This window comes from Castor canadensis, chromosome 11, assembly GCF_047511655.1.
Source record: "Castor canadensis chromosome 11, mCasCan1.hap1v2, whole genome shotgun sequence".
In the NCBI taxonomy this organism is placed as follows: Eukaryota; Metazoa; Chordata; class Mammalia; order Rodentia; family Castoridae; genus Castor; species Castor canadensis.
In genome coordinates, this window is record NC_133396.1 from 118,307,112 (window position 1) to 118,324,545 (window position 17,434).

Below are 17,434 nucleotides of genomic sequence, written 5' to 3' on the forward strand. Positions count from 1 at the left end.
AGCATTCATTGGCAGGATCTCCAATGTTTTTGCAAAAGTACTATAAGATGCTTGATACATATGCACATGGTGTTCCCAACCCTACGATTCTGAGCTAACCTGTAATGTGGGAATGGAGAGAGCCCTGATTAATTCACATAATCAAAATGGTTTCTTATATCTATTTCACTAGAAGTGAAAATAATCAAAGTGATTGAAGTAGTGTTTTATCAAAAAAAAACTTTAACTTTATATAGCGCTTTGATATTTTAAAGAACCATTTATAGTTTGATTCATTTGTTTCTCATCCACAGCTCCATAAATGAAGTTTTTTAAATAATCTCATTTGAAAGATGAAAAAGAAAGGCTAGACATGGTAGCACATGCCTGTAACCCCAGCTACTTGGGAGGCAGAGATCAGAAGGATTGTGTTTCAAGGCCAGTCCTGGCAACAGTGCAAGACCCTCTCTGGTTTCAAACCCCAGTACTGCCAAAAAAGAAAGGAAGATGAAAACTAAACTACTTAGGGTGTCCAGGGTATTTACTGCCTCCTATAAAGAAATCAGAATACTGTTAAATTCCAAAAAAAATAAGTTGCTGTGTCTAGAAAGTTCATTAAGTGCTCTAAAGTCAGTTTGCTGCTTCAGAGATTCTCTCAGCAATAGGGAAGACTGACAGACAAGTGAAGGAGTTAATGGCACATCGTGTAGAGCGAATGCCCGTCCTCCAGGCAGCATCAGTGATGGGAATCAAAGGAATGACTTGGAGTAAATGATAGCGCAACAATGAATGTCAGAGTTCTGAAAGCTGAGTGAGGGCTGATGAAGATTTTGTATCAGTCATGGTTTCACAGTGAACTGAGACCAGAGCTAAAGAAATGTCTTCCTTTAGTATCTACCTGTTCAGCAGACATTGGTTTTGAATAGTTGCCCACCATTCTAGTTTGCATTTTGTAGAAACCAGCATTTGTATGTCAGTGACCAAATTCAATTACAATGTTCAAACCCACAGACTGATGGCCTCATTAATTATAAAATAATTGTAGTTTTCTTTAAACTCCTTCACTCTGCCAGTCCTTCCTTTCATTGTTGTTTTAAATCAATATTTTTATGTCAGAGAGCAATTCAGACCCACACCCTGGTGCCAGAACTTTTATTAGAATAAACATTTTAAAGTTTTTCTACATAACTTTAATTTTTACAAAACCATAAAGTGAAAAAACTCCTTTAGTAGTCATTTGATCAGTCCCTCTGCTCTATTTTGACTACATTTAGAGACTCTTTCACTTGGGCAATACAGTCCAAAAGAGGAATTTCTCTTCCTCCTCCTCCTCCTTCGCCTCCTCCTCCTCCTCCTGGTCCTCCAAATGAGAAAATAAAGCTTCACTTAGCACAACTTTACCAAGTAGAGAGTCTCCTGTATGTAGTCTCTGTGCGACAGGAGCATTTGCAGGCATGAGACAGTCTAAAACCTGAGATCTACATAGTTATGCATTTTATCTGCCAGGGAAAATTCAGTTCCCTGGTTAGCTGACTGACCAAATGTAGTGCAGAAGTATTTTTATGATGTGAATGACTATTTTATTGAGTTCATGGCATGGAGTAAAATAATCAAATTTATTTCCCATTCCATCTCAGCTATTTGATGAAAGAGCTGCCTGGGCCCCTAGGAGAAATGTTTTGATTTTCTCATCATTTCCAAACCCTTGAAGCTCCCTAAGCAGCCCAGCACTAATGAAGCTGTAGAGCGAGTCCTCCTGGAGCCTGAAAAATCTAGGTCCTTAGGATGACAGAAGGGAAAGCCAGCTCCTTGCCACAGCCCCAGTGTCTCCATGCTTATTTTTAATTACCTTGAAGCTTTAGAAACATGATCCCGTAAATGCTTTGTGGGAATAGTGGCCGAATGCACTCATCACGTGAAATCCATAAATTGCTTATAATCCTCTCAAGATGTTAAAAAAAAAGCATTAAGTAATTGAAGACAGGAAGTCCTCAGTTAATTATTTAGAGGTGTTATCAATGCTTTAAGTAAACTGAAGCGTTTTCTCCTATCTCACTGAGCTGAAGGCCCATGGGGACCAGGGAGCAACAGCCGTCATCTTCTCGTATTCACTAATGCAAACAGCGCATGGCCGCTTGTCAATAAGAGACCTTTTATATCATTTATTACTAAACACAGCCACCGTCCTGTGCAGAACAAGCTGGATGTCAATTATGGCATTGTTTCTCTTTGGGTTACCACTGCTTTATACACCAGCCTTCTGATGTGGGCTGAGAGATGTGAGGGAAGGTAAGAGAGTTAGTTAAATCATAAAATCCACTAAGAAAAATAAGTGAATGCTGTCCTGTTTAGCAGCAGGTCTGAGAAGGGCCTATGTGTCTCTTACCTCAGGAAAACTTCTAAAATAATTCATTAGAAGGTGTTCATCATTGCATTTCACTTAGAAGGAGAGACCTACTGTTAAATTAGCAGAGAGAGGACTATTTCCTTCCCCTCCCCATCCTCTTAGAACATAATGTAAATTTTTTGTGCTAACTACCATAAATCCTAACAATACTGTTTACAGCAGAAAGTGTAATACTACTCTTATCTAATGGTATGCTGAAACATCTGTTACGCATCCCTTTTGAGAAAAAGAGAACATAGTTTGACGATCAATGTTACAAAATTCTTCGGAACAGGATTTTGCTTTTGTGTAGCTCTACTATGCATTCCAATAGTATCCTTCCTCTCATTGAATTTATTACACTTGATCACAATATCCTTTATTGTCTACTCTTCAACTAATAGGTAAAGCTTTTTAAGGACTGAGACAATAGCTTCCTGTTTGCCATTGTGTCACTAGTACCTCTCGTATTACTATATTAATATATTTTTTAAATGTGTGGAATGAAAAGTGAATAGTAAACTACAGCATCTAAATTATTATATATGTTTAATTATAGATAAAAATTCCACTGTCAAACACATGTAAATCTCAGGCAGGACTGGTTATATAATTTACAAGGTCCATGGCAAAGTGAAACTTTGGGTTCCCTTGTTCAGAAATTATGAGGAATTTCAAGATTCTGAAAGAAAAGCTCTGGCTTGAGCATGGGATGACTAGGCATGGACTTTATTTGACTGCATGGATTGATCACAAGCTACTGAAGCTAGTCTCTGGCAATCTGGACTTAATTGGCCCTCTGTTTCTTTAATTGAAACAGAGAGGAAGAAACTAGGATGGAAATCATGTCCTTAGAACAGCAGCAGGAGTTTCTCCTATAGTTGCCTGCAATGCTCTGAGCTGTATTTCTTCATCTACTAGCTAACCACTGACCACCAAGCACTGGACCTGAGGAAATGCAAGGGCCAACTAATTTTATTTCCATTTTCCAAACCTGAGGAAAGAAACTCTGAGTCTGACCACTTGCAAAAAAACAGTGACATAGCATCAACTACTCATTTTCCCTTTCTTTAAACCTGCTAGTGTGTACAATATTAAAGCCAATGACTTATTGTCAACAGCTGCCTAGACACTATTCTTTAAGAAATAATCCCAGATATTCCACAGTCCTTTTCCTGAGTAATCTCTCATTCTGTTCTTTCTCAATGGTTGTATGCAGTCCCTTCTCTCTGCCATGTTCTAGATTTTGTGAGTTTAAAATGTTAACAGAATTTGTTGCCACCTGATACTTTGTTTTCAGAGAAGAAAACTCTGCCTGAAAATACAGAGGCTTCATTCTGAAACAACATTGAACTCTAAAGAAGAAAATGTTTATTATGATATTGTTACCAAAAGCAAAACCAAGTGTCTTTCCTGAGTGATTATCTGAAAAACAGTCATAATGTTGATCTGTTTTTGGAAAAAGAGTTTGCCAAAGCAATAGCTCATTTAGGAAATACTTCTTGGGATAAGTCTGATCACTAGAATATTGGCGATGGGAGGGAATTTCACCTGAAATACAGGATTGGCGATGCAAAGTAGCTTGTAGCAAGTAGTCAGCACTGAAAGCCATCAAATTATTTTGCTGGTGTTTGTAATGAAAGAGTCTCTTTGTTTTGATGTTCATAGAATGTGGATATCATACAGAGCATGGTTAGCAGGACCAACAGCTGCTCTTGGAGGAGCCAGAAATGGGTGTGGCTGAATGACACGGGAACTGCTGGGATCGTGAAGAGTGGTCCCATTAAAAAGCAGAGGATTTTATGTAACATGTGAACTACTGATTTTTTTTTTCCTTTGGTAGTAGCAGAGTTTGAACTCAGGACTTTGCACTTGCTAACAGGTACTCTACTGCTTGAGCCATGCCTCTAGACCTATTTTCTCTACTTACTTTGGAAAAAGGGTTTCCATTTTAGCCCTGGTTAGACTAGACCATGCTCCTTCTAGTTTATGCTGAGAGGTGTGCGCCATTAAACACAGTTTGGGGGTTTTTTGTTTCTTGTTTTTTGCCTGAGTAGGTCTGGAACAGTGATCCTCCCCAACCTTAGCCTCCCCTGTAGCAGGATGACAGACACATGCCATGACACCCAGCTATTGATTGAGATGGGATCTTGCAAACATTTTTTGCCCAGGCAAACCTGGAACGAAGGTCCTTTGGATCTCAATCTACTAAGTAAACTTGAGACCCTTGCCCAGCTCTTAAATATTTCTGAATTAAATCCTGTACAGTATATCATAATATAAAATGTATCTTAGGTGTCTGTGAGTAATTCCATGATGCCTTCATGTATCTGTTTTGAGCATCTAGATTTTCACATGTAATCAGATTAATGTAGAGTCCTGTTAGAACTCCATCCTTCATAGTCAAGATTGCCAATGGATACTGGACGTTCCTGGGAATCTGTGAGTAGAGATGCTCTAGAGGGCATCGCTAAGTGAGACCCCAGGCAAGCGAGGACCAAAGAAAGCACCATTATTAGAGTATAGCATACTGGTTGTGGAACCCTATGGGCCAGGCCAAGTACCCAGTTTGTGTGAACTGATTCCAGGACAGGTTACATGCCCACAAGAAGGTTATTTACAAAACTCAATAACCACCTAACAAAACTTTTGAAAGCAATTCAAGCCTCTTCCCACTGAAGCTGATAACTAAACCATCTGACCAAAGAATTTGTGGAATTGCAATTTTTTAATTGTCACATGAATTGTACATATTTCTGGAGTGGAATGTGATGTTTTAACACATTGAGTAATGTTTAAATCAGATGCCTGTCTCATCAAACATTTATCATTTGTGGTGAAAACATTTCAAGTCTATTATTCATGCTTTTTTGAACTATACAGGACATTATCATTTTCTGTAGTCACCCTACTATGCAATAACATATCAGAAATTCTTTCTCCTAATTGTAACTTAGTACCCATTGATGAACCTTTTGAATTACATATTTTGTAGGACATGTCATAATTCTTTCAAAAATAACAGATGGCAATATTGAATACTTGGCTGAGTGCTTTTAAAATAGTACTTACTAACTGAAATTATAATAGACAAAGGGTCTTTTCCTAACCATTTACCTAGAGATTAAAAATTAGAAGCAAGCTGTTCTCTATGGAGTACAGCAAATGTAACTTATAGAGATGGGGATTTTGTTTGCCAAATCATATTTTTATAAACCATGGGCAGACTTTTGCAGACCCTTTTTAACACACATTTATTCTTGAAAGTAGCATTACTTGGAAGTGCAATTGCAATGAGTTTGGTTATACTATGCCTTTTTCCTTTAAAAGAGAACATGATTCCCTATAGGGAAATTCAGGAAATTTGTAGCCACCGTTATCTTCATGATACTGAAATGTTAAATGCTTGGCTTTTCTCCATGCATTTGCCTTTCTCTACCCTGCACCTGCTATTTCTTACTCTTCTAATTTGATACTGAGCACTTGAATGATGTTTTCTTTTCTCCTTCTACTCTTCGACTTCAGGATTAAGTTACTGTCTCAATGGCTCCTCTGAGACATTACTTTATCTCCCTCTTTTCATCCTGATCAGTTCATGAGTAGTTTTCAATTGGTATGCCCTTTTCATTGCCTGTTGCTAATATTTCATATATATCTCATTTTAAGGACTACCAATAGAGGCTTACTTAAAGTGACAGCAGATTCCAGTTGAAATGTGTGGGTTTTATTGAGTTTTACAGAGTCATATACATGAAAGGTCATTCAGTTCATGTAAATCTTTCATGCCTGATAGTAGTTGGGATTTTACTTGCAGATTATTTGAACTGAGGCTTTAGTAGGCCAATCCTTATATGAAAAATAGAAGTTCTAAATAATATAGAAAATGATGGGTTTAGCTAGTGTCTTCCTTCAAGCTAATCTGAAGCCCATTTAAGCAGTTTACACTCTCCTGCCCACAGTTCACAGATAGGAAAACTGAGAAACCTGGGGGCCAGGAAACTTGCCCATGGTCATGACTGATAAGTAGGTAACTCTGAAAACCCAAACGGTCTAACTTGAGACCTATCTCCTAACAGCTGTGCTCTGCAACCTCAGCACATGACTTACTATAATATTCAAAGTGAATATTCAGATATACATTCCCACTTGGATTTTTTTCTATGTGAGTGGAAACTTCACTGAGCTTTGTGCTACCTATGTCATCATTTTGATTACAGAACTAGGAAGCCCAATCCACTTGTTCTAGGCCACCTTTCCTAGTCCAACTACACAAATGTCAGTCCTGGCCTCATCCTCTCTTATCTCTGTGACTATACAATATCCTCTAACTCTCCAGGGATACTTTCTTTTTTTAAAAAAATTAATTTTTAAGATATATTCATTGTACAGGGGGGGGATTCATTGTGACAACTCCAAATGGGCTTATTTTGTACATTGGTTAGATCACCCTCCCTGTGTCTCCCTTGCAACTCCCTCAATGCCCCACTTAAAGCAGTTGTAAGAGGTGTCTTTGTTCTATTTCATATAAGTATATGACGTCCATCAACCATATTCCCTCACCTTCATCTCCTTCATTCACTTCCCACAAATATGGGCACACACACTGTATTGAATAGTCCTGTCTTTCATTATTAAAATGAATGGGCGTTAACACATGTATCAAGCACTTAGTGTGGAAACTGATTTTGTTAATGCCACAGAGTACACAGAACAAAGCCTATTTGGTTTTTTGTTTTGTTTTGTTTTTTGTGTTTTGGGTTTTTTTTAATTTCTTTTATTCATATGTACATACAATGCTTGGGTCATTTCTCCCCTTCCCCCACCCCCTCCCTTACCCCCCCTCCATCTCCCCCCCACCCCTTCACTACCAGGCAGAAACTATTTTGCCCTTATCTCTAATTTTGTTAAAGAGAGAGTATGAGCAATAATAGGAAGGAGCAAGGGCTTTTGCTAGTTGAGATAAGGATAGCTATACAGGGAGTTGACTCACATTGATTTCCTGTACATGTGTGTTACCTTCTAGGTTAATTCTTCTTGATCTAACCTTTTCTCTAGTTCCTGGTCCCCTTCTCCTATTGGCCTCCGTCACTTTAAAGTTTTTGCATTAGTTCCTTTGCATTGAGGACATCAAATGCTATTTTTGGGGGGGGGGAGTTGCCTATCCTCATATCTCCCTTGTGTGCTCTTGCCCCATCATGTGACCAAAGTCCAATCCCCTTGTTGTGTTTGCTCTTGATCTAATGTCCACATATGAGGGAGAGCATATGATTTTTGGTCTTCTGGGCCTGGCTAACCTCGCTCAGAATTATGTTCTCCAGTTCCATCCATTTACTTGCAAATGATAAGATTTCGTTCTTCTTCATGGCCGAGTAGTATTCCATTGTGTATAGATACCACATTTTCTTAATCCATTCATCAGTAGTGGGGCATCTTGGCTGTTTCCATAATTTGGCTATTGTGAATAGTGCTGCAATAAACATGGGTGTGCAGGTGCCTCTGGAGTAAACTGTGTCACATTCTTTGGGGTATATCCCCAGGAGTGGTATTGCTGGATCATATGGCAAATCTATGTTTAGATTTTTAAGAAGCCTCCAAATTTTTTTCCAGAGTGGTTGTACTAGCTTAAAGCCTATTTGTAGTAGGTGCTTTGTAAACTTTAGCTTGTACGTTACTAATGTAACTTTATAGCTAACGCCTTTGAAAATGAGAAGTCTCAGAAAATATACTTCATATATAGTGTCCAATGAAAAGAGAAGTAAAAGCAGAATAACCACCAAAACAACCCCAAATTTTAATTTTTGTTTGTTCTTCAGAGGTTTTGTGTTGACTTCATGCTTGAATTAAATCTTTTCAGCATATTTCTTTCCAGAGCAGCTATAAATAATACAATTGAGATTTGTCAATTAAAATATTATTCATGAAAAGTGGTGCTGTGATGGCTTCTATTATTTTTGTCTTTATGTTGCTATTTAATAATCTGAGGGAAGACAGTCATTGGTGAATTTTAAAATTATATTCCATATGTGATGACAAGAGCATAGAGCTTGATGGTAAAGTCAGATATTTTTGTCCCGACCCTAACATGACCTATGACCATTCATCATTCACTGAACAAACACTTAGGTTTTTTGTTGTTTGTTCATGGTGGTATGAGAGTTTGAACTCAGGACCTTGTGCTTGCTAAGCAAGCTCTCTGTATTGCTTGAGCCATGCCTTTTTTCCTTAGTTAATTTTTTTAAGATGGGGTCTCATAATATTTGCCTGGGCTGGGCTGGTACCGTGAACCTCCTATCTAGACCTCCCAGGTAGCTGATATTACAAGCATGCACCACCACACCCAACTTGTTCTTTCAGATAGTGTCTCACTAACTTCTTATTTTTGAAGGGGGGTGGAAGGAGGGACCACCCTGGGCTAGCCTCTACTCAAAATCCTCCAATCTCTGCTTCCCATGCAGATTGAGGCATGAGCCATGAAAATATTTAATTCTTTAAGCTTCAGCCTTCTTACCTATGAAGCAGAATAATAATTCCTAGTTTGGTGGTATTCAAGGTAAAACCTCTTAACATATATGATAGCTCATTCCTATTTTTGCTCATTCTCTCTTCTATGAGCCTCTAACTCTTTTCAACTTGTATAAAGGCAAATCACCCAGGATGAGGTAGTGCCAGCTGCTATGGCACTCATGTAAAACATGGATGACTCCCATGTATAACATGCTCCTGCGTGTGGGCATATGGCACTGAGTATAATTTTAGGAGTAATACTACTTAGAACACTTTGCCTTTCAAGCAAATACACTTAACAAATGGACACTATTGTCCATGAAAGTAAAAAAAAAAAAATCAGGTGTTAACTTTAGTCATGGCTCATTCAAGTCTCCTAAATGATGCTTGCAGATGCTAAATCTTTTCATTTCTGCTCCATTCTCAGGCTCTTGGTGTTCAAAAAAAAAAAAAGAAGACGAAGGAATTCCAAGCAGTTAAAACCAAAAGTTCTAGTCCTACATCTGCCTTTCCTTGACTTGAATTGTGTTACACACTCAATTCAAGAAGAATGTGGAACCCTGCCTACACCTGGGTCATATGTCTACCTCTCAGATCATATGGGGTCCAAATAAACTCCAAATAAAGCAGAAAGCCTGACTGTGCTCAAAAGACTGCTTTGTCCAAGGAAAATAATATCTTTGTTATAAAGAGACTCAGGAATGGCTCCTGGAAAGTAACTACGGTAGATGTAAAGTTGTGTGACACATACCATGACCTTCTACTAAAATGAACCTGTGCATTTTTACCCTTTTATCTTACATGGCCCTTTAACTTGGTTGGCGTACCCACATTTCAAGGACAGACACAAACTGTTAGACTAGGACCTTCAACTTCCCCTTTTTTTTGCAGCCCCCTAACTTCCATCTTGATTCTCTCATTCTTTAATCCTCCCACCCAGTCACCATTTGTGTTCCCCTTTTTTTTTTTCTGGGTGTCTGATTACTATATTTTTATTTTTTTGATTTTTTTTTTGTTTTTCCAAAGTGCTTTTTTTTCCCCTTTGTTCATATGTGCATACAATGATTGCGTCATTGCTCCCCCCTTCCCCCTCCCTTTCCCTCCACTCCCTTCCTCTCCCCTCCCCCACTTCCAAGCAAGAACTGTTTTGCTCTTATCTCAATTTAGTTGAAGAGAGAGTATGAACACTAATAAGGAGGACCAGGAGTTTTTGCTAGCTGAGATAAGGATAGCTATACAGGGAGATTCCTAGTATTGCTTCCATGTACACATGTGTTACTTTCTAAGTTGATTCTTCTCAAACTAACCTTTTCTCTAGTTCCTAGTCCCCTTCTCCTATTGGCCTCTGTAGCTTTAAAGTTTCTGCATTAGTTCCTTTGCATTGAAGACATCAAATACTATCTTTTGGGGAGGGGGAGGGTTACCTACCTATCCTCACACCTCCCTTGTGTGTACTTGCCTTATCATGTAATCAAAGTCCTACCCCCTTGTTGTGTTTGCCCTTGATCTAAAGTCCGCATATGAGGGAGAACATATGATTTTTGGTCTTCTGGGCCTGGCTAATCTCGCTCAGAATGATGTTCTCCAGTTCCATCCATTTGCTTGCAAATGATAACATTTCGTTCTTCTTCATGGCTGTGTAAAATTCCATTGTGTATAAATACATTTTCTTAATCCGTTCATCAGTACGGATTACCAAACCTGTGAGAATATCACAAGATCTTAAATCTCAGTATTTCATATACTGTCACTCTATTTTTATTAACATGTATTAATTGTATAATTAATAATAAGATTCAGTGTAATATTTTATTACTTGCCTACATGTTTTTTGTTTCCTGTGCACTGGTCAAGTTCAGCTTCTGTTGTCTTTCCTCCCCACCACCAGTGCCTTCAGAACCTCTAGTACTCACTATTCCACATATGAGTTTAAACATGCAGTACTTGTCTTTGTATGCCTGGCTTTACTTCACTTAGTATAATGCTCTCTAGTTCCATCCTCTTTTCTTCCTGCACATAACAAGGTTTCATACTTCTTTACAATTGAATAACATTCCATTTTGTAAACATACTACATTTTCTTTATCCATTCATTCATCTATGGGCACTAAAGATCATTCCATATCTTGGCTATTATAAACAATGTATGAGAATTCTTTTTTCTCCACATCCTCCCCAATATTTGTTATTTTTTTAATTTTTTTGAGAATGAGCATTCTAACTATGGTGACATGATATCTCATTTACATTTCCTTCATGATGAATGATACTGAGTTTTTTTCCTATATTTGTTCCTCATTTGTATTTTTTCTTTATTTTTGGTGGTTTTGAGGGTGTTGATATGTATTCCAGGCTGGTCTTGAAATTCTTCTTCTTCAACCTCCCGAGTGCTGGAATATCTTTCTTCTTTTGAAATGTGTCTATTCAGATCATTGGCCCATTTTTAAAAAAGTTTTAGCAAGGATTTATTTTAGTACAACAGGATAAAGTATAGACAAAGCAGGGGAGAGAGAAACATTTCCTATTTACCACACAGGAAATAGGAGCAAAGACTCACTCAGTGGCCCATTTTAAATTAGATTTATTTTGGGGGTTTTTTAAATTTCCTTCTACATTTTGGATATTAATCCTTTGTCAGATGGATAGTTGGCAAATATTTTCTCCCATTCTGTATGTTGTCACTTCACTTTGTTGAACGTTACCTTTGCTGCACTAAAGATTTTTAGTTTGATGCAATCCCATCTGTCCATTTTTGCTTTTGTTTCCTGTGTTTTGGTGCTATACCCAAAAAATTATTGCCTGCACCAATGTGTTGAAGTGTTTCCCTTAAGCTTTCTCCTAGTAGTTTCAGAGTTTTAGGTCTTACAGTTAGGTCTTTGACATATTTTAACTTGACTTTTGTACTTGGTGAGAGGAAGAGTCAAGTTTCAGTCTTCTTCATATTAATATCCAGTTTTCCCAGCACCATTTGTTAAAAATGTTGTCTTTTCTCCAGTGTACTTTTGGCACCTCTGTTGAGAACTGTTTGGCTGTAGGTGCATGAGTTTATTTCTGGCATCTTTATTCTATCCCATTGGTCTGCGTGTGTCTGTTTTGTGCCAGTACCATGCTGTTTTGGTTACTATGGCTCTATAGCATGTCTTGAAAGCAAGCATTATGATGCCTCCAGCTGTGGACTCGTCTGGATTTGGCAATATGTTTGAACTCCTCTGACTTCTGTTCAAAGCTGAGTTCTCCATCTCCTCTTAATTCTGCTAACCCTGTAGCTTCAAAAGAATCATAATCCCTCCACCAGCCCCATCCCCATACTCTGCTGGGTGAACCTGCCTATTCAGTTTAAACACCTGTAACAAACTCCTTGAGCTCGCCTCTAGTTTTCCAGAAATTCTTAAGTACTGGCTTCTGCAGAGTTCTAGGCCATGTATGAAAAGGATTCCACTCAACTCACTTCAGAAAGATTTGTAAGGAAGCAACAATTGCCATTTTGTATACATGAATTTTCCTCTTAAATATTATCTCATTACAAATTTCCTCAGTCCTCTAAGCAACTTTTGTACAGAGCTGTAACAATGAATCTTCCCCTATTACCCATCCTGAAATTTTCAGCAGTTACAGCATGTCTGAAACCAGACCAGACAGAATGCAAAATTAGGGAGGGAATCGAAGTCATTGTTTTTGTCAAAATATTCCAGAAAACCACATTTGTGGACCAAATGCCTACTGATGTATCTTGACTTTTTCCCACCATACTTAAATCTGGCATTCAGAAAAAAAGAAAAAACTAGGAAGTATTTATTTTATTCACAAATTGCATTATTTTTTGTTACTATTTTCTAATTCAAGAAGAGTCTCCAAATCAGTGAATAGATGTCCATGGAACTTTCAGGAAGGACCTATTTGGTCAGAGCACACTAGAGACTGACATCTGAGTCTTGTGGCCTCATAACTTGTCATCCTTATAGAATACTTTTGTGGGTTTGCTCTTCTCTAAACAGCACTTAGGTAACATTGAACTCCTAAAATGGGCACTATAGGAAGAAAAGACCAAAAATATTAAAGATACCGTGCTTACTTTCAAAGAATTTGCATTCTAACTGAGAAAGTAAAGTATTCAGATGAGATGGTGTTACAGTGGTCAAAATGCCCCTTTTCAATAGTAGGACATTTTTAGGATCAGTCTGCCACTGCTACCTGTGACTTTCATTCTTGAAAGTTTCCTTCCATTTTCTTTTTAGCTCTATATTTTGTAATCTTAGTATTTTTCTCTAAGCTTTTATCAAACATATATGACTTGGGTATGACTTAGATCTTTAGTCATATTCCTCATCTATAAATCAGGTAAATATCAAAATTATGTAAATCCTCCATAGCAACCAAATAGAAGATTATAATCAAATAAGTACCTGCATCTTATCACTAAGTTGATAAAGAAACACAAAAGGCCCTGAAGCTGAATGCTGGAACAGCTCCAGCTGTAGAACATTATTGCTCTAGAGGAAAACCCAGACTATTTCTCCTGTCCTAAATGAATCAGATCATTAATTTTTTCTTTAATTTAACAAGCACCTACTTTCTGCCTGTCACACTATTTGAAGGATATAGTGCTAGGCAAAACAAAGTCCTGACTCAGACATTACATCATAGAGGAGAAAACGGTAAGTTAAGAGACACATACTAAAGCAGAGAGTGTTGAAGACTGTGAAAGAAGAAAATCATTTAAGGAGATAAAAAGGGATAGGTGTATTATTTAAATAGAGTAGTCAAAATCATTTAAAATGTAACATGCAAGGAAAAATCATAAAGGAACAGAGTGACATGTGAACATGTCTGAAGGAAGAATCACTCTACCAAAAAGAACAGAATGTGTGAAAATGGAGTTAGAAATGTATGAAAAATAGACGTAATAATCATTGGGTTCGTGCTATAACCTAGCTCATTGATTTGACATATAGACTATTCTTTTTTAAAGTTTTAAGAAGGATTTGGTATTGTTTGAACTTTCACAGTAATCAAAGGAAGATCTTTTAAGTGTCAGTATGCCCCAGGTCGAATGCTGCTGAGTCTAAATGTTGCTTCCACTAATATAAAATACTACTCTAGTTATCCCATTCCATCTTCTCATATAAGCTACATGCTATAGTGATTCCCCATTTTACAGATCAGTAGACCAAGGCAAAGAGAAGCTAGGTAACTTGTCCAAGGTCACCAGACACACAATGGTGAAATCTAACAATATACAACTTCTGTCATAAACATATTAAGTCATTCTTGTATCCCTCAGAAATTATTGAGCAGTTACTGTGCTGCATCATATTCTAAATACAGAAGAAGTTAATAAGCACAGTCCCGTCATTAAATTATCTCCATTCTTTGAGTCAACACCAAACATATTCCCAAGAGTGTGAGATGGTACATTATAGGTACAAAGGGTAAAGAAATACAAAGTTACGTTTTTTTTTAAGTGTTGGGTGGTATAAATGTGAATTGACTATGGCTTGCAGCTAGAAAAAAAATCTTGTATCTAACCTTTCATTTTCAAATAAGAAGCAGTAGCAGAAGATGGAGTAGTTAGTCTGGAGAAGAGAGAACTCAGGGGGAATTGATAACTGTCTACAAATATTTGAGGAACTGTCATGTGGAAAAGAAATTAGATTTGTTCTGTATGTCTCCAAGGATGGAAGCAATAGAAAGATTTCTCCACAATATAAGGAAGGACTTCCAAACAAAAAGAGGAGAACCTCAGACTCTTTAAAGATGAAATGGGCTGTTTGGGGGAAGTAGTGTCCTAACACATAAGCAGAACAGCTTCTTCAATAACTTCTTGTACAGGGGAACAAAGAGAAGGATAAATGGGTTACATGAATTTTAAGCTTGCTTTTAAAGTTGACAATTTATTTTTATCAGTGATAAATGAAATTTCTATTGCTATTTTACTGCTTGAGATGTTCATATCTTTGTTAGGAAGTGTTTGAGGGGTCTAGGCTTAGTGATAGAGCACTTGACTAGCATATGTGAGACCTGAGTTTGAATCCCAGTACTGCAGTGTGTTCTAAAGGGGTATTGTTAAATTTTTTGAATATCATATCTAGCTCTGAATGTTACTTCTGGTACTTAATTGATGGTAAAAAAAATCCTCTCAAAATGTACTTAATTTCTTATTTGCTCTTTCTAGGCCTCCAGCCGTACACCAACTACACCTTCACACTTGCGGCTTGTACATCTGTTGGCTGCACTTCAAGCGAGTCTTTTCTAGGTCAGACACTGCAGGCAGCCCCTCAAGGTAATGGAAAAAAATATTTATGATTTGGGAGAAGAAACTATCATATGGCATTTAAAAATGAACTCTATGAACTCTTTGAAAACAAAATAACAAAGAAGGAATAAAGTTGACAGGGACAAAATTAAACACTACCCTAGGTTTCCATTGTTCAGGTTTGACTTAGTTCTGTGTAGCCTCTCAAGGTATGTTGCTTCAATTCCTTAAGCCTTTTGGATTTACTTTCCTGTGGAAAAGTTATGTATATGTATGTACTATATACCTATTTTAAGTTCTTCCAGAATGCTAACATTATGCCAATATGGAGCACCAAACATGTAACAAGCACCATGCTTGCTGAAGTTGCCTATGGTATTTATTGCTTTCCAAAACTTATAATCAAGTGAGAATGACAGCAAGCTAATTAAAATAATCTGAAAGATGATGTTAAGAAAGAGCAAATGAACAGAGTGCCTAGGTTAATCTGAGGAGGGAGAGATTACAACCCATCATAGACATTAAGAAAGGTTTAAGGAACGAAAATGTTGACAAAGAAACAATGGAGGAGATGTACAGCCAAGCACAGTTTGAGGGAATGTAAAGTAAACAGACTGGTAATATCTACTGAATTAAAAATCTTAATTCCTCATGACACAGCAGTTCTATTTTCATTATATATGTCAGAAACTATACCACATGTGCAAGGAGAAATGTACCAGGTAGAGAAAGGACATGTCTTGGTACATAAAGGTACCAGTAATTTTTTTTTATTGCTTAATGGCAAAATGCTGAAAGCAAAGCAAATATCCATAAGTTGGAGAATTGCTAAATAAATGTTGTTCTTCTCACATTGTGGAATTCTCTGCATTAGTTTAAAAGAGTGAGATGACCTGTTCATATAAAGAGGAAGTTATAAAACTGTATTAATGTTTTATGTATAAGACACATGCAGACGACATTCATTTCTAATGTTAGATAAATAAATATATAGAAAAACTTCTGTAAGAATACTTACCCGCCTAATGACAGTGGGTGCCTGTGGGTGGGGACTAGTGTGGGTGATGTCATTTACTGTGGGGAGACAAGTATGTTCAGGAGCTTATGTTAGGGATCAACTTTTTTGTTATTTTAGTATCTTCTGCTTTTCACATAGGGAAACTGAGGCATAATAAGATTATAAACAGGAATATGACATTAATTACCATGGTGGCGTCCTGAACTACTTGTCCATTACTCATCTAATGAAAGGACTGTTGTACCTCAGAATATTAAATCTGAACTTCCTACCAGTAAATGGGGAATAAAATGGAAAATTCCACATATGGGGCATATGGCTCCTCACCAGGAATTCACTAATGATGTTTTCTATATAAAGAATGCTTCATGTCAAAAAGCTTAGTGTTCCTTTGAAAGGAAGAAACCAGCAGTGGATTTTTTGGAAAGGTAAACTATCAAATGGATACTCTGATGATAATGGATAATTTCTAAAGGATCTATCAACCACTTTTGGCTGAAACTCAAGCCTGATAAAATAGCTAGAGTCTTTTTTTCCAGTTTATCACCAAATCCATATATTTAAATTCTTTTAAAATATGTGTATATTATCCCATTTCTCCCAACAAAATTCAGATTTTATGACTTAAAAATTATAGCTTTCAACAGTGCAGGATCTATGACATGAGAAATGTCTTCAATTTTTCAACATAATGCACCATTCCTTTAGCACAAATAGCTATGAAAAAAAAATAATAAATTAAGTGGGGTTTTCCCTGCAGAAGAAACAAGGATTTCAGTCCATTATAAGTGCCATCTGTGTAAAACCTGGTTGTGAAATAAATGAAGCTTGAATTCTTAACTTGGGAATTGTAAGAGAACAGATCATCAATAGCATTAATACTGTTGTTTTATGCAAAAAAATGCAAACATAGTATATCCTTTTAAATTACTAACATGGATATAACTAATTATAAAATGCCAGTTTTGAAGTAAACCAGACAGAGTTTGAAGGTCTAGCATTTGAGAGCCCTATGTACATATGAAAGAATTAAAAGAAGTGTTTGTTCACAGCCATGCTGAGCTTTCCTCATTCTTCTCTCATTTTCAATCAATTCTCTACAATTTTATCCTTATAGAAAATTGTATACCTTTTTTCAAATAGTGGAAAGAGTTTGAATTGCATTATTGCTTTCTTTAATTATAGTGAATACCATCACTTTGAGCTTTAAATCATTTTAGAATTAAGTTGTACAAAATTGTCAGCATGTTTTCCTCCACATTGGTAAGGGTGAAAAGAAAAGGGCAAAGAAGAC

General features: G+C 37.0%; 1 protein-coding gene across 1 annotated transcript in view; it reads left to right on the forward strand.

The window, feature by feature from the left end:
- The window catches only part of Ush2a (usherin), a 759,580-nt gene that overhangs the window by 620,404 nt on the left and 121,742 nt on the right, over positions 1-17,434 (forward strand). Inside the window, exon 55 of the mRNA XM_074048325.1 lies at positions 15,042-15,149. Coding sequence (XP_073904426.1) covers positions 15,042-15,149 — 108 coding nt within the window. The remainder of the gene's footprint in view (positions 1-15,041; positions 15,150-17,434) is intronic.